The following is an 18749-nucleotide window of genomic DNA, read 5'->3' as shown; positions in this document are numbered from 1 at the left end:
GGGTTTGCTGGCCGCAGACCGCCAAACTCCACCTATCTTGTCCCCCCGTATGTCAAGATGGCTGGAGTTCCTGGCTGCATATTCATACCAGCTGTTGTACAAACCCGGCAAAGCCATTGGGCACGCTGATGCCCTTAGCCGTTGCCCTCTCCCTTCCCCAGCTCAAGATCCTGCCCCCGGGGCTCCTGTATTCTTAATTGATGACTTCCCTTCCTTGTTGACAGCTCGGGAGGTGCGGGCCCGGTCTGCGGCAGATCCTTTGCTGTCTCAGGTATTGGATTGGGTTCGCCGGGGCTGGCCACTGGTTCGCCCTAATGATGAATTTTTGCCCTTTTTCCACAGACAGCATGAGTTGTCTGTCCAAGCTGGATGTCTTCTATGGGGGCATAGGGTTGTGGTTCCCCCTGACCTACGGAAGGGTGTTCTAGCTTGCCTCCACGAGGCCCACCCAGGCGTGGTGCGCATGAAGGCTTTGGGCAGAGGCTATGTGTGGTGGCCCGGCCTTGATAAGGAGATTGAGGACTGGGTAGCTAGGTGCCATACGTGCCAACAATCTAGATCTGCTCCTCCCGCCGCCCCCGTACAAGAGTGGGAGTCGCCCAGGTCCCCTTGGGCGAGGGTGCATCTCGATCTCGCCGGCCCTTTCCTGGGACGCACATTCCTTATACTAGTTGATGCTTACTCTAAATGGGTAGAACTGTCCCTTATGACTACCACAACCACTGAAGTTGTAATCAGAATCCTGGAAGGGTTGTTCGCAACTCATGGATTGCCAGACACGGTAGTAACTGATAACGGCCCTCAGTTTACATCTGCGCCATTCCAGGTGTTCTTGGCCAGACTAGGCATCCGCCACGCACGAACGGCCCCGGCTCATCCGGCCGCGAATGGCCAGGCGGAACGGGCAGTGAGGTCAGCTAAGGAAGCCTTGCTGCGGTTACGGGGTTCTGATTGGCATCATAGGGTGTATCAATATCTCCTGGCTCAACACTCTACACCTACACCTACTTCTAAACTCAGCCCTGCCGAGCTCCTGATGGGCAGACGGCTCCGAATCACTTTGGACCGCCTACACCCTAACTTTAACCTGTCGGGTTGCACGGGATTCCAGCTGCCAGCTAGGTCTTTTGTAGTAGGAGACCTGGTCTATGCCCTCAATGTTAACCGGGGTGAGAAGTGGCTCCCAGGGCAGGTTGTCCAATTAACAGGCCCCTACTCTTATAGGATCCAGCTCTCTGATGGGAGAGTGTGGAAACGTCACATTAACCAATTAATGAGACGCGTGGCGGATGCAGGCGACCCCCGAGAGGCTTCGGATGCGCAACCTTGTCCGTCTATCTCCATGAGAGGGGGGCAAACGGCCCCACCAGACGACACTGATCATCCACCTCCTGAACCGCCGGCCAAGATTCATCCGACGCCTGACGGGGCGCTTCCCCCGGAAGTTCTGCCGCCAGAGAGGGAGGAAGCTCCGTCCGGGGCTATTACAAAAAATTCTGCCACACCGGCGCTTAGACGCTCTGAACGGAGCCGACGCCGGCCGGCGTATCTGGCTGATTATGCATGTTCTGGTCCAGGTGGGAAGGAGTGTTGAGTATTCTGGTTGACTAGCGCTGCTGAGTGTTGATTGGAGCAGCCGCTAGCAACAAAAGTAGCGGGAAATATCAGCTGTTGGATTGGATACACAATCTGACAGCTAGCTATAAAAAAGCCGGTGTGGAGTCTTTTGCTTGTTCCGTTCTCCACGTCTCTCTGTTACGAGACATGTTAAATACGAACTTGTTGTGTTAATAAACAGTTGTTGCAGAGGCCTGCCTCAGTGTGTGTGCGTCCTTCCGAATACACAACAGTAGGCGTGAGCTTAAATGGACTCCAGAGGATAGTAGGCCTCCAGGCCTTCCATTGTCCATGGGGTCACGATAGATTGGACACGACTTCGCAACAACACTCTTTTGAAGAGAAGCTAATAAATGCTTGGTTCCAGTCATTGATCCATCCTTCTTACGCTGTTGTTGCTGATACTAGGTAAGGTAGGTAAAATGAGGACCCGGATTGTGGGGGCAATAAGCTGACTTTGTATAAATATACAAAAAGTATGAAGGCTATTGCTTAACGCATTGTAAGCCGCCCTGAATCTCCGGAGAAGGGCAGTATATAAATAAATAAATAAAAAATACTGCTTATTCTACATTTATACTGCTGAATCAGTACGAACTTCACACAATCCAATAAGTTAATATTAACAATCCAATAACTAATAATCAAAAAGAGAAGCCAGTCAAACCAATTCAAATATCTTGTCTATATTCTGAGACCCTACAAATTTAGATACATCTAATAGGCATTGCATCCAATTTAATTTGTCCTCAAAATGGCTTGCAAGAATAACACACTATTTTTGGGAACAATTATGCCTAGCTTCAGGATCACCTGTTCTTCTCAGATTGACCTAGATATTTCTCCCCAGGACAGTTGAATGCATCAGGGCCAAGAACTTTTTTTAAAAGTCAAGAATAAACCTTGTATTTTAGGCAAAAGTAATTGTGACTACAAGAGGTCCTCGTTTAGTGACCACAATTGGGACAGCAGTCATTAAGCAAAGCAGTTGCTAAATGAAACTGAATGTGCTTATAACCTTACTTCAGCTTTCCTTTGCTTTACAGACCTGCAAAGGTTGTAAATGTGAGAACTAGTTATAACGTTTTCATCACTGTTGTGTCTGTGAATGGTCGCTGTAAACACTAAGGAAAAATTGACATTATGCTTATAGCCAGTGAGATGAATGCAACATCAGCAGAATCGCCTGTATATTTTGCTATCCACTATAACACGGGTGTCAAACTCGAGGCATCACGTGACGTTTCACGATGTTTTTCCCATTCCCGAAGCCAGAGTGGGCGTGGCCTGCATGTCACGCATCCGGCCTGCGGGCCACCAGTTTGACATCCCTGCACTACAAGATACTAATACAGGTAGTCCTCAACTTATAACAGTTCATTTAGTGACTGTTTGAAGTTACAACAGCGCTGAAAAAAATGATTTATGGCCATTTTTCACAGTTACGACCGTTACAGCATCCCCATGGTCACATGATCAAAATTGGGAACTGACTCATATTTATGACTGTTGTAGTGTCCCGGGTTCATGTGATTATCTTTTGTGACCTTCTGACAAAGTCGATGGGAAAACCAGATTCACTTAACAACCATGCTACTAATTTAGCAGTTGCAGTGATTCACTTAACAACTGTAGCAAGAAAAGTCATAAAATGAAGCAAAATTCACTTAACAAATATCTCACTTAGCAACAAAAATTTTGGGCCCAATTGCGGTTGTAAGTCGAGAACTACCTGTATTAATGGTTATCACTTGCCTAAATGGTAAATGTAAGGAGAGACAATTTGAATGCAAAACTCAATATCTCTTCTTAAAAACTGGTTTGATGCTGAAACCCTAATCAGCCTATGTACTCCAATTTTTAAAAATACATTCATATAAACAGACACGGCACAAATCCAACAACTGAACAAAGGGTGCCTTTTCCTGGTGTGGCAACCACTACTTTATTCCAGGGTGTATAGATAATGTGGACTGAATGCTGGATTTAACAAACTCCATTCAGTAGGCTTCAGATACAACAGACAAATTTTCTGTCTGGAAATAGAAATAAAGGACAAGTTGGTTGCACCTGAATTAGTCAAGTTGATGCAATAAATTTAAATTAAAATGCAATAAACTTTAAATTATAAAGTTAAATTATCATTTCCATCAGGTTATGTCATTCATTTAATGATGTCATCACACAAATTATGCAAATCACTGCAAATGATGCAGTTTGGGAATAACAATCACCAAGCTGCTGAATTTAGGTTTCACTGTATTTCCTTTGTTTTTTTCTTAGACTGTGGATTGTATGGTTTTCCAACTCCTTGCACATTGTTTTTAGGCTAAGTATTGTCAGGACCATACCAGAGAGCATCTGTATTAGGTTTGTTCTTGTATTGATTCATAGTTGGAAGAAATAAATAGTCATTGCTTCTTCATAATCATGATGGGCAATAAAAATGCCTGCGATGATATTAAGAGTACTTTTTACCTCCTAAAACATACTCTTAAAATTTTATTGAAAGACTTTTCCAGGCAGTTGGTCTCAAAAGTCTGTTTATGTCAATTTAAACTTTATTTTAAATTTAGCTGTGCAAAATAACAATTCTTTGAAATGTTTGGTCCTGTGTCCATTATATGTTCTTGTACAATATTTTTACAAATTTTTATAAACAAATATGAATACAAGATTAATGATCTATAATGTCAGATGTTTAAGAAAAGATGAACATAAGCAATTGTAATAATTTTTGTTCCACTCTTAAAATTCTGCGGTTCCAACCTTTGGACAGAAACTTGCAAATCTAGTGTAGTCCATTTTATTTGGCAAGCAGTGTTTTATTTGGCGGATGGTATTTTGGATGTCAGTATTCAGAGAGACAGCTCCTGAATTTTAAGTTGGACCAAAAGTAAAGCTGTATAGACTAATTTGAAGCTTGAATTAGAAAAAGGAAAAATCCAGAAACTTGGTGACTGATTCTGTGAGAGTAATATATAACTGTAAATGCATATTTTCTATTTTAGATTGTTTACTACACTTTGAATATCTTTAAAGCGGAGGGTTATTTGTAAGAAGTTTATCGTTATAAATCAAAGTGTTTTAAGTATTCTCATTAAGCAGTTCTGTGACTTGGATGACAGGAGTGAATTGACCTCTCAGCCCCTCCTATTCTAGGCTGTTCTTTCAGTCTCTCAGAAGGCCTCTTTTGATAATTTGGGGAAGATCCTTGAAATTCTGGTAGCACAAGGCATTGTTTATCTAAATAAAGCCATCTTTGAGCAGCTGCTAAATAACCCTGCTGTTCGGTTTGTTTGTTTTATTTCAGCATGATCAATGCGCTCACTTAAACATCTACAGTACTGTTTTCCTTTTATGTGGATAGTCTAGGTACCACTATTTTCATTTTTCTAACTTACTGAACAGGTTTTAGGAAAAACTAAAAAGAAAATAAAAATAACCTAAAAATTGCAGCATCTAAATGCTGTTTTGTTTTCGTAAGTGAGCTTTTCTTTTAAAGGTTTTCCTTGTATAAATATAAATGGTAGTCAGTATATTAATAATTTTGCACTCATATTTAACCTTCTGAGACTGAGTAATATTTGCATTCTATAGACTGGCATCTAGTAATTTCAGTTTCATTTCCCCAGCATGCTATGTCTTCAGATAGCAAGATTATGGGCAGAGTGTGTCTGGTTTTATTTCTGCTTAACATCTAGGCTGTAGTGTTTAATAGACAGCAGTCAGATTGAACTGAGCTGCTATTGTTTTATTTCCCAGGAGTAATGTCCCTAGAATATTTGCGCCTCAGGTCCAGAATTTAGTTTTGCCAGGCCACCAAAAAAAGGCAAAGTAAATGGAGGACTGATGAGGAGAGAAGATAAATGCCTTGTTCAGCAAAACTTGGTAACAAATGGTTTGAGTCCTAAACAGCAACTTAATTCCTTTGAATTCTCATTTCCATCTCATGTTCCATACCCCTGCCCATATTCTCACCTCAGTGCTTATATTCAAATTTACCAGAGCAGAGACAACTGCAAAAAGAGTCCACTTCAACCTTTCCCCCTCTGAGAAATTCTCATTGTGAAAAATTCTCCCTATATATGCATTGGCACTCAACTGGAGTCCAATAGAATGCTAGAGAGAGGAAATGGAGACGATTAGTTGCTTTTCCAAATTTTTGTTCAAAACATTTTGCCAGGAGTGGTAAATCTTTTATCACAAAGCAAAAGACAAAAAAGTCTGCTTTTTAAAATACAAAATATTGGATTTGCTGCAGGGATTCTTGTAAATTTTAATCTAGTCTGGCATTAGATACTGGAATTTACTATCTTTTGCCTTTGTGTGTGTGTGTGTGTGTGTGTGTGTGTGTGTGTGTGTGTGTACATACACACACCATTTGCTCAAAACAGATTCATCATTTCGCACTTGGCTATAGGTAGTCCTGGAATTACAGCAGCTCATTTAGTGACCGTTCAAAGTTACAACAGAACTAAACAAAGTGACTTATGACCATTATTCACACTTACGACTTTTGCAGCATCTCCATGGTCACTTAATCAGAATTCAGACACTTAGAAACTGACTCATATTAATGATGGTTGCAGTGTCCTGGTGATCACCTTTTGCGACCTTCTGACAAGCAAAGTCAATGGGGAAGCCAGATTTACTTAACAGTTGTGCTATTAAGTTTAGCAACTGCAGTGATTCACTTAACAATTGTGGCACAAAAGATTGTAAAATGGGACAAAATTCACTTAACTGGCTTGCTTAGCAACAGAAATGTTGGGCTCAATTGTGGTCGTAAGTTGAGGACTACCTGTATTCTATACCCATTGAGGGGTAGGGCTGCCCTCCTGCCCATTTTGATCACTCTTCCGTAAATGCTGATACCATGAGCAGGTGTGCTTGTATGCAGTGCTCTAAAGCAATAACAAAGGGGGCAAAGTGTCCATGGCACAAATTTGACACCACCAGCCCTTTGTACAGTTGCTCTTAACTTCTGCTGTGTGGCATTTTTTCTCCCAGTATATTAACACAATAGATAAATGAGTATGTTACTTGTAATATAGATATTAGATTTTTAACTTTATCTAAATAAAGACAATAAATTATCAGTAATAAAGTATTAATTAACATTTAGGAAATAAAGCAATGGAATAGCTGTCATTTACATGTATAATCCCTTTTCTACTCCAATCTCTCTCCTTTCCCTTCTCTTGTTTCCCTTTTTATTTCAACCCTGACTTGGTGGGTTGGTGAAAACAAGGGAAACAAATACCAATTCAGCATGCTTTTAGTAGCTTTCAAAGGAAGGTAACAGGATTCAAGCCTCAGTTTTCTTATAATCAATGAGACTGGAGTTTGTTTCTTTTTCCTTTACATAATATCCATGTTAGGTTGGCTGCTTGGTGAAGTTTTTAGAGGCCTGAGTAAAGTGATGGGATGAGGAGAATAGGGTCTCTGCTCTCCCCCGTCCCCCACCCCCAATTTCAAGGCAGCTGGTGGCTCTTCTTAGTATAAGATCCAATTTGGTACGATTTGGGGGGAAATAAATAAATAAACGTTTAGGCCTGCTAAAAGCTTTCATAATCTGTAACCAAAATTAAATTTATGCTTTCCCCTGGATAAATATAATTGTAAATCCCCTGACCTTTAGAGAAACAGATTATGGACATGGGCAGATATTATTAGTTTTTGAGCAGTCAGTATTGGCAATATACATGTCTTCTTCAGATTTTAAACCTGCCTACATGTATTAAAAAGCCAAACGAAAGATTTTATTTACATATCTTTCTGTTGAAGAAATCTAGGACAGTGACATCTTCGACAAGTTATATTAAGCTGCTTTGTCATTGTTAATGTGGTTATTGCCTACATTTTGAGTGCTTTCCATTCTTCCCTTTCATTAACCCAACATAAATTATTGAGGAAAAACTATTCATTTGGTTTTAAACATGTATTCCTTAAGACAATAATCATAAGGTCCTGACAAGATAATATATCTGTCTTCTACTTGAAACAAAGTGAAGTGCTTCCTTAAATACATATCTTGCCTGAGAATTTTTTGTTCTGCATCGGAAATAATACTGTTGATATATTTCTGTAAGGAGCAGCTCTTGTGGCTTTCTTTTTTATTAATGTATAGGGGGATGTTGTCCTTGGAAAAGCATCAATTCTTATGTATTAATGCCAGCAGATTTGGTGATTACCAAATGCCAATTTGGTTTGATGATTAAGACTGGTAACAGGAAGACCATGGCTTCTAGTCCTGCCTTAGGCACAAAGCCAGCTGGGTCATTTTTAGCCACTCCCTTACTTTCATACCTAGGAAGAAGGCAGTGGCAATCTACTTCTGAAAATGTTGCCAAGAAAACTGCATGAACTTGTCCAGACCAGTTGCCAGAAGTCAAGACAAATTTTAAGGCAAACAATTTAAATAATATAAAATAAAATCCAGCATATTATTATAATAACAGACACTTGGAATCTGTGGCTAAGAAATCTAGAACAACATTTTGGATTTGAAAGAAGCACCAATGTGTAAGGATGTATTATAGACATATCTAAATGTTTTCATAAAGGCTTAATTTTATTTGGTTCTCTGTATTATCTGTTTGTATTGATTTATTTTATCTGTACCACACTTCATTTTTCTTTTTAATTCTATAATTAAAATAATTTTTAAAAGGAGTTGGCAAAAATATGTCGGCTATTCTGTCAAATTGGGTATTTGGTTTTGTTAGAAAATAACCAGTTAGGTTGTTTTCAATACATCCAAAAATGATATGGTGTAATAATCAGACACATTCCATGCCTACTTTGTCTTAGAAAAACTACATAATTATGGATATTATATATTCATAGTTGTCCAGATCTAACACATGATTAATGTTTGCTTGCAAATTTATATTTTTATGTTTTTATGAATAACATGAACACCTTAAAACAATTTTGAATCTTTATAATTCAGCATGTTTACATGCTGGATTTTAAGGCAAAGCTCATGACAACAGTGTATAACAATGAAATGAAATATATGTAAAAGAAGATGTTAAATTAGAAAACTTCTGACAAATCACAGAGAAAGAATCCATGTTATTGCATATAATTAAAAAACAGCAGACTAACATTGGTGAGTATTTGGTGTATATTTGAAATTCTCTCCTATAGGGTCAGTTCATAGTAACATAGAAAGGGAGTTCTACAGCTATAGAGCAGCACTGGGAAAATTATTTCTACTATCCAGAAATATTGACATTCAGAATATAAAATTGCTATCTACTGCTCCCAGTTTGGTCTAGTGCAGACCCGCCTGGACATTTTACAGCTGGCGGGCCATGTTCCGCCAGTCTGACAATGGCAGTGGGTGGCAGTAGGACAGGAGAGCATTATCAATGATGGGGGGTGGGGGGGGTGTCATTTAAACACTGAATGCTGTTACAACACAGTTGCATTAGTATTAGCCCTTCAGAATTTTTCAAAATATGCTTATGAAGGTATTTTCTAAGCAAAAAGAATAATGTAAAAAAAAATCTTACTGTTTTAATGACAAAATATTTCTAAGCTTAAAATCTCCATTATTTAGATTTATTAAGACCAGCATCAGATGTTCCAGTGCCATGTTGGAAAATACAATACATTTTTTTTGCCAATGTCTTCCTCTTTCTTCCAAACTAAAATGACATAAAAGTTTTCAAGCTTATATTATATCAAGATTATTTGCTTGACAGTGAGTAGCAATGTTCCACTGATAGTTTAGATTCCAGTTTCACATTCTCTTTAATACTAAACACATGCAGTAAGAAATAGTTCTCTGAATGGGGAAAAAAATCCAAGCTAGTTTAATCTTTAAAAAGCAATAGGTATTTATTTAAATATCTATAGAAATCAAAACTAGTTTACCTTTTACATGAGGTTTTAAAAGTTGATGGTAAGTGAACTCTGTACCCGAACATTGTTCTAACTCATTTTGTATAGTGTAGGAAAGTCTGCTAACAAAGTAGGATTACTCACTAAGTTCCTGTTTCATGAATATTGACTTTAGTTAAGCAGATAAATCAACCAGGACAGTCAGAGAATAACAAGGAAACAATAAAGCACAAGGGCATTTTGCTAGATGAGGAGGCTACTTTTTAATAAAATCACCTAAAAACTATCTTAGAGGAAGTGGATTATCCAGATCCCTTACAATCTGGTTTCTGAGCTGGGTATGGGATTGAGTCACCATTGATTGCTGTAGTTGGATAACCTTTGTTGGGAAATGGACGGGAACGTGCACTCTTCTTGGTCCTTTTTGACCTTTCAGGAAAGATATTCTGCACCATTGGAATTTAGAAAGTTTTTAGTCCCTTAAAGATGAAACATGCTTTAAGCATTCAGAGAAGAAAAAGAGATTATGGAAGAATGGGAAACAGAATGGTAGTTCCCTAAAGAGTAGAGAGCATGCAACTATGCCAGACAGGATTACAAAGAAAAGAGCAATGATAGTTTTGGCTTGCTGCTATGACAAAACTGAAATATATGTCAGCTAGACCTATTGGCTCATTGAATGGGCAGTTTGTCAGGAGCAAAGACCAGGGATGGATAGAACAACTCCTAAAATATTATAACTCAGTGAAATTTCACTCTCGATGGACCGACCCAAATTGGATCCTGCAACATTTTCCTGGGACACGTATCCTGGGACCTTCATATTTCAACTTCACTATTATCCACTCTTGCTAACATTGGTGGGAACAAATGATATGGGAGATAACAACTAAAGCTTTTACATTTCTAAAAATCATTTTCTCTTTTAGATGGAGCAGCTCTCAGATGAAGAACTTGATCATGGTGCAGAAGAAGATAGTGATAAAGAAGATCAGGATCTGGATAAGATGTTTGGGGCTTGGCTTGGAGAGTTGGATAAACTCACACAGGTTAAAGATTGTTTATAATTCTATGAGCTGCAAACAGTAAAAGAGATCACTCTTTCTTGCTATAACAGCTTTCTATAACTTGCATCCTCAGAGTGTGTGTATAGTAAAAATTTCCTTAGTTTCAGCCAATGTGACTGCTGTAATCCACTAGCCAATTCATTGATAGCCAATGCTCTTGATAATATAGGTTATATCAGCAAGAGAGATTATAATTTACAAGCAGTATTTTTACACAGAATATTTAATTGCTCTTATGTTGTTCTTCCTATCATTGGAAGCAGCTCACCAGGCTAAAAAAAACCCTAGCCCTTTGGAATGCTTAATATTATGTCAGTGTTTGGATTTCTGGCTTATTATATAATTTCTGAGTCTCCAATAATCCCCTATCACTAGTCAACAAGGCAGAAGAGGGCCAGAAGAGGAGGTGGACAACAAATTCCCTATTTCCCTTTTTCCCAATGAATACACTTCCAACCATTAGGGTAGTGTCTGGCCTAGCCATTTAACCCACTCTTCACTCCCTCCTCTTCCTCTTACCCTGTCTGTGGACCCCCGCCTTGGCTCCAGTGCTCATTTCAGTGCTAAGGGTTACCACCAACTTTGCTTGACCAAGACAGTCCCTGATCAGTGGTGGGTTTCAACCAGTGTTACAACCGGTTCCCTCTGCGCAAGTGCATTGCATTTCAGAACAGCTGAGGCACGGCAGTCCGTTCTGCAGCGCCTATCAGCTGGGCTAAAAACGAACAAATGTAGGTAGGTATAGCACAGGGGTGGGCAGGAGGGCCCAGTTGACGGTCGGAGCAAACCAGTTCGCTCTCAGCTCACCATCGCTGCTACTGGCTCGCCCGAACTGGGGTGAACGGGTAGAAACCCACCACTGTCCCTGATACTAAATCAGTAGTAACTATGGCCCTATATCATAGATAACTGAATACATTTTTCCTTGCCTATATGAAGGTCCATAAAAATATTTTATTTTGACATAGATTAATTATTGGTAGCCATTAAACATTTTGTACGTACAATTTTTTCTAAGAAAAAATACCTGTTGAGGTGTAAGTATTTCTTTATGTTCATTTATATATGATATGGTTCTTGATTATTTTTCTCAAATTTATTTATTTAGAGTTTGGATACAGACAAACCTATGGAACCAGTTAAAAGATCCCCTCTTCGCCAGGATGCTAATATTGCCAACTTCTCTTATCGCTTTTCCATGTACAACCTGAATGGTAAGATTGATAAATTATTTCAACTGGGGGGGGGAAATAAAGTTATATATTTGAGTACAAAACAAATAAAAAATCCTATTGAAATCTTATTATTTTGTCTATAAGTATACAGTACATATTATTTTTCTAAATAAAGTTCTCCTGGAGCAGAAATAATTTAAACACACATCAGATAAATTAGTAGTTTGACTTACACATAATGCTAAACCAATGGGATTGATTTGGTTTTGGCTCAGCATGATACATATGAATGCAGCCCATAAAGAAATTTATTGTTTATTCGTGTCAGTAAAATATTCTCCATAAGTATTGTTTATTAGCATGTGAATTTTGACTTGTTCTAAATATGGCTTGATTTATATTTTAATCCAGAATAATTAATTAATTTGTTCTCTGCCCATTTTCTCTGGGAAGTGGAAGATATGGAGAAAACAAATTAGGACATGAGGAATTCATTATTTCTTCGCTCTACAAAAATAGCATTAACTTGTTTATCAGACCATGGTTAAAATATTTTTTTTTTCTTAACAGTATGTGCAAAAACAGCCCATGCAGTAAAAAGAGAAAGCCTGACAATAATTTCCATAAATTGATCAATAACATTGTTAAGGCAGTCACATTTCTTCCCAAACTGCTGCTATTTCTGCCTGCATGTGAATGCACAGCTACTTCATCTTTTTTTCCCCAGCAAAACAAAGTGGCTGTGCATACAGATGCCTGCAGAGACACTTGTGAACAAGTTCTGAACCTGATCCATGAATCTAGAAGAAGAGATAATTGTTTTAATTTGAGTGGGGGAAATCCAAAGAACCTCTTTTTGATGGCTTTGCATGGTCCAACTAATCAAGTAAATCTAACATTAAACTAAAATATCTTTGATATAGTGGAACCTGATAATTGGAATTGGAATATTGTTTATGTTCTTGTCATTCACTGCAGAAGCCTTGAACCAAGGTGAGACTGTAGATCTTGATGCTCTTATGGCAGATCTTTGTTCCATAGAGCAGGAGCTCAGTAGCATTGGGTCACAGTCCGCCAACAGTGCATCAATGAAATGTTTTCCCATAGAAGGGAAAATGACCCAGAAACCATCAAGTGGTAGCCGACTTCCTTCCAAGCACGGTAGCATGAAAGGATTATCTTCATCTAGTCAAGTAACAAAGCCTTCACATGCTGTCTTCTCTTTGGATGACATTACTGCACAGTTAGAGAAAGCGTCTCTGAGTATGGATGAAGCAGCTCAGCAATCTATAATTGAAGATAGCAAACCTGTAGTTGCTATTCAACATAGGAGGACAGCATCAGCTGGTACTGTGAGTGATGCTGAAGTCCGATCTATCAGTAATTCCTCCAGATCTAGTATCACATCTGCAGCATCCAGTATGGACTCCCTGGACATTGACAAGATGACAAGACCTCATGAATTGGAGTTGACTTCCCACGGGCAGCCCATCAGTGAGGTAAACTATAGTTGATTGTTCATAGCAATTAAGCTTCAAAATATAATTCATTGGTTCATTCTGGGCCCTTTATAAAATAAAGAGACAGCTTTTTACTATTTTCCTGTTTTCCTCTTATCGGTTGCTGCATAGGAGTCTTCTGGAGAGGACATCCATAACAAATTTCATTAATGATTATGATAATAAGTGCTTAGATACAAGAGCAAAGTGATATTTAATCTTAAACAATAACTTTTTAATAACACTGCTTGTTTGTTTGCACAGCTAAGGATTTAAATATGGGCTTCCCCAAGATATACAGTATAAGCATCCATTTTCGTGTTATGGATGCTCTGTGGTATTATCTGAAAAAAAAACAAACCACAATTTGTTATTAACTAATGCAATCTACATTGCACAGTGTTCTGATGTTGGCTAAGTTGTTCTTATGGCACAGACCTTTCCATTGACCAAAACTGCAAAGAAAAAGACCAGAATCATTCAGCAAAGATGGATATTAGTTTAGTTGACTTCATAACTTTGTATGAATTCTTTTGAAAATTGAGTTGATTTAAATCACAATTTAAATCATGATTTAAATCACTAGTAAAAAGGCTTGATTTAAATCAACTCGATTTAAATCATAATTTTTAAAGAGCAACTGTCATCTCTGCTACTCCTTTGACCTACTGTTGACTCACCGATAGTCCCAGTGTTGCAGAATATACAGCCTCATGCTACATAACTAAGCTCCATTTCATGCTAAATAAACTAAATTATTTATGTATCTTAAATAGAAAACTATCTTACGATAGATTTTTACCCCAAAAGTTTCTTATTAAAATAAATTCAATAAAAATCAAAAAAATCCGATTTAAATCAAAAAATTCTGATTTTTTTTTATTTAAAAAAAAAAAACATTGATTTTTATCCACCCTGGAAGCCATGTTGGGGAGGTGACAGATAGGTAAACTGGATTGTGACTGCAAAGAGAAAAACTGAGGTATGGAAAGAAATAGAACAAGTAATGGAGAAAGAGATATTGTCTGAGGTAAAGGAGATAAAAAATGTGGAAGCCTTAATAAGAGACAAGTAAAAAGAGTCTGGAATTTGAAAATGAATAGGTTCTCAATGAAGGAAAAATATGCTAGTCCTGAAGCGGTTATTAAGAGGTAATGAGGATTTGGTACCCTGTATGTGTTGAATTTTAAATGCTATTCTTACCAGCCAATTCTTTGATTGTAGGCCGTTCTTAGGGAAAAACAAGGCCTGAAAATTTTTATCATGAGGACATGAGGCGTCCTTGGTGCTCTCTAGCACTGATGATGTTACCTAGTTTGGGTAATGAAACATCTGCAAGAAAACAAGCAAGCTCAGAGAGCACCAAGGACCCCTCATGTCAACCCTGAGCTACAAATATTCTTTATAAATTATATGATGAAGAAGAAGAAAAACCTAAAAATCTTGAAATAATTTGAAACCCTTTTCTAAAACGAATAACTTAATTCAAATGGTGACAAGTAATACATATCAACAGTTCATTGCCACAGATTAAATATAGATTTATTCTTCCAGTGTTCAGTACAAACTCATACACAAAACTCATATACACACCATACACACACATTCTTGTTTTGTTTTGTAGATTCCAAGCCCTAAGATACAATCAAGATAAACATATTAACAACATTTTTGACCTGCAACGTAGTCTATAACCATGTTAATAATCCAATGGATTTCTACTCCAGATGGATATTCCTAGGACAAGCCTGGGACACTATACATGAGTTAATGTTCCAATTTCTGATTTGCATTTCTGATAGGACAAAAATGATGGACAATCTCTATTAAACATTCTATGAATTGTCCTATGAATATATTATGTAAAAAAGATTTTAAATTGTACTGACATCATTTTAAGATCAAAGAAAATAAATGCCATACTCTTACAAGAACAGGACAAACCTGTTATATCAGAGATAACATGAATTATTAACACTAATTTCATCAAATGCCTTCATCTAATTATAAAAAGTGATTGCAGGCCTAATCCTAATCACTGCACTGTGAGCTGAACCCACAGACATGACTTTTTCCAGCTTACATGATGAATGAGTTGGATAATGCATGTTTTATTGTTTGTACGGATGTTTTATTTTGTTTTAATTTTTCTTAGTAAGCTACTGTGAATTTGAATTTGAATAATGACATATGGATGTAATAAATGAATGTGCAATCCTCCATCCCCCACTTTCTCCATTTCCTGTTCCACATTTTGGGGGAATCTGAAAAAATATTGTGGTGGGGAATCAAAGAAACTTCAATTAATCAACAGCCCTAATTCATTATTCTCCCTTCTATCTTTATGTGCTATCAATACTCCATAGCGCTCAGTGATTACACTGTGATTTAGATTCATCTGATCTCATTTGTTAGGAAGATAAAGTCATTCCAGATCCTTGTTTATTTTGTAATGTGTACAAAATCTATCATTTCTAAATTACTAAATTTCCTTTGTCCCAAAATCTAGGCTAGAATTGGCTAGAATTGGCTAGGCTAGAAGGTATGAGAATTGTAAGATTTATGTGTTCATTTATTTTTTTAAAAAAATGAATCTCCATTTGCAGTAATTTTGTTTGTTTAGAAATAAAGGAGAAAATTTTCCTTATATGCAATTCATATTTGTATTAATGTTAAGAATATGTTTATTAATATTATTTTGGCCTACAGCATTGTGAGCAACATAAATGTCAGAATGACAAATGAAACTCAGGAAGAAGGAAAGGATTAAGAATATTCTGAGTGGCAATCCATTTACACTGATGAACATTGCCTACTGTGTTTTAAGCCTGTGATTTTACTCCTACATTACTATTTAATGTTGTTAGTTCCTGATCAGAATTTGCTCTTTTACTTTAAAATATGGTAATGAGGGATTCATAGTTTCTTTTTCTTTCTTTTCTATGTTATTAAACATAGTCCTAAATAATAATATGAGAGGGTCAGAAATGTAATGTATATTTTCCATTATGTTAGTTGTTTTTGAATTGTAAAGGATCTGGGAACAAGGCAGTATTATCAGTAAAACAAATAATTAAGGAGGAAAGGAAAATCAGTAGGAATGCAGCCTAGCAATGAGAAGCATTCTTTCCTCAATATGTAGTAGCCAAGCAGTAGTAGTAGAAATCAGAATTTGTCAAATGAACAAGTAGGGAGAGATATGTAAAGAAGGGAGATGCTGGAGGATTGAGTGTAGTTACCCAAGCAGTTGGCTGAAGAAGACAAGGATGCAGCCATACTTAGTGCACCTCTGCTTGTGTGGTTTAAATAGGTTGTGTCTGCTAAATAGGCAAATGGCAGCTAAATATGGTAGCAGATCAAAGACTATTAGATAAGTTGGTGTACCGGAGAGAAAAGATTGTTATAGCAATACAGTCTGACCCAAATTCTATAAAAATGTTTGAAGAGTTTCTGAGAACTACACTATGTCCTTTGAAGGTCTATGTATATCCCTAGTTTGTAAGCGTTAAGAGTGGCATTGGGGGAGAGGGAAAATGGCAAAAATATCAGGCCATCACAATACAAAAGCTCTACCCCATTCATCTGTGTATCGTGACATCACACATACTTAAAGGGTCTCCCCCTGCCTTTTGAAGTTTGAAAATGTTAAAACATTAAAACGATACAGATTAAAATATTATTTAAAACTCTACTAAAACTGAAACTCAGAGAGTGAAGGAGTGAATATAGGAGAAGTGAATATAGGAGAACAATGAGGTCTTCTTACCCCATCAGCCACCTCCACTAGTGAGCTGTATCTGTACAGTTGGCAAAAGAAAGAAAATGATAAATTACACTTACAATTATAGAATGAAACAAAATAGTCTTAACATTGGACATATTAAAGGATATTCTGAATGATGGACTCAAACGTTAATAGTGTCAAAAGAGACATTTTCTCTTTGGGGAGACTATCTAAAAAATGTTATAGAAGAGGACCAAGTTCTGTGTGACAAGAAACGTAGTTGAAAGTGAATTCACAAATGAATGGCAAGAATGACATGGAAAAAGATACTATACACCAGCAGGAGCCTGGTGGTGCAGTGGACTAAACTACTGTTAAAGTAGTATTTAGCTGCCAACTGCCTGCAATTACTGTGAGTTCAATTCTCACCAGGCTCAAGGTTGATTCAGCCTTCCATCCTTCCGAGGTAGGTAAAATGAGGACCCGGTTTGTGGGGGCAATAAGCTGACTTTGTATAAAATAGAACACCGCTTGGGGGGGGCCAAAAGCCCTACTAAGCAGGTATATACAAAAGTATGAAGGCTATTGCTTAAAAGCATTGTAAGCCACCCTGAGTCTCCAGAGAAGGGCGGCATATAAATCAAACTAATAAATAAACAAATAAATATACTGGTCATACTGGTGAGATATATACTGTTGAGATCATCCGTGGCTTCGGGGTGGATTTCCATCAGTATGCTGATGATACTCAGCTGTACATTTCCACCCCGGGCAACCCCAATGATGCCCTTGAAGTGATGACCCGGTGCCTGGAGGCCATACGGATCTGGATGGGGAGAAACAAGCTCAGACTCACCCCCTCCAAGACCGAGGGGCTGTGGTTTCCGGCATCCCGTCAAGATAATACAGCTGTATAATTTTTCACTTTTTGTTCAGCTTTTGACTTTATTCCAGTATTTGTTTTTGTTTTTAAATAATATCCAAGGAAACTCACTCATAAGGTTTTTTGGTCACATATTTAACATATCACTGTTTGACTTACATGCAATATTGGGAAACTGAAGAAAAAGGCTAGGGTTTTTTTTTTTAAATATACTGACATACTATTTTCCATTAAGTCATAAATTTTGAGTCATAGCATTTCTTAGCAAAGCATGTTCTGTAGAAAACAAGTCAGCAGTTTCCCAATCTTTCTAGCAATCTCAGTATAACTGATTCAGCCCTTATTTTAAAATATGTGTCATCACTATTACAGGGTGCATTTATTAAAGTGATAACTCAGAAGAGGGCAAGTTCTACTTCCTTTCTCAGAACTCTTTGTGAAGTAATGAAATAAACATTAAAAGAATCAAAGCAATGAGTTAAAACATTAATAGAAACAAAAACCCAAATCCATTGTCGGCAGTGGGCACTGTAATTAAATTTGAAAAGTTGATAAAATGTAAACCAGAAAATTGATTTAAAAGACCAGTGTAGATACAGTGTTTATTTTTCCTGGTATATAAAGCTAAATATTTAAATGCAGGTGCTCTGGAACTAAAATAGATTCTGAAAAATATGGTCTCATAGATGAGGAAGCTCAGAGAAGAGTCTCTCCAGATCTCAAATTTTAGGCAGGTTTTTATGGGAGAAAGCAAGTAAATTTGTAAAGCAGGGTGGGCAATTCCTTAGTGGCTGGGCCTGCGTTAATACTGTTGAGGGACAGAAGGATGAATTCATGGTAGTTTAAGAGCACACAATACAAGGATTTTCCGGTTACCTTCCATGCTCCTGGTTTGATAGGTGATACAACATTGTTTTTTTTCCATTT

The 18749-nt window shown here is 37.6% G+C and overlaps 1 protein-coding gene across 3 annotated transcripts in view; it reads left to right on the top strand.

Annotated features, from left to right (window-relative positions):
* RAPH1 (Ras association (RalGDS/AF-6) and pleckstrin homology domains 1) overlaps positions 1–18749 on the top strand; it is an 84529-nt gene that overhangs the window by 33982 nt on the left and 31798 nt on the right. For all 3 annotated transcript variants that reach the window (XM_060688115.2, XM_034431135.3, XM_034431127.3), the window contains exons 2-4: positions 10404–10523; positions 11650–11755; positions 12695–13215. In XM_060688115.2, coding sequence (XP_060544098.1) covers positions 10404–10523; positions 11650–11755; positions 12695–13215 — 747 coding nt within the window. The remainder of the gene's footprint in view (positions 1–10403; positions 10524–11649; positions 11756–12694; positions 13216–18749) is intronic.

The sequence above is a fragment of the Pantherophis guttatus genome, chromosome 1 (assembly GCF_059756535.1).
Source record: "Pantherophis guttatus breed Tessera chromosome 1, ASM5975653v1, whole genome shotgun sequence".
Classification (NCBI taxonomy): Eukaryota; Metazoa; Chordata; class Lepidosauria; order Squamata; family Colubridae; genus Pantherophis; species Pantherophis guttatus.
This window is presented reverse-complemented; position numbering and strand designations above follow the sequence as displayed.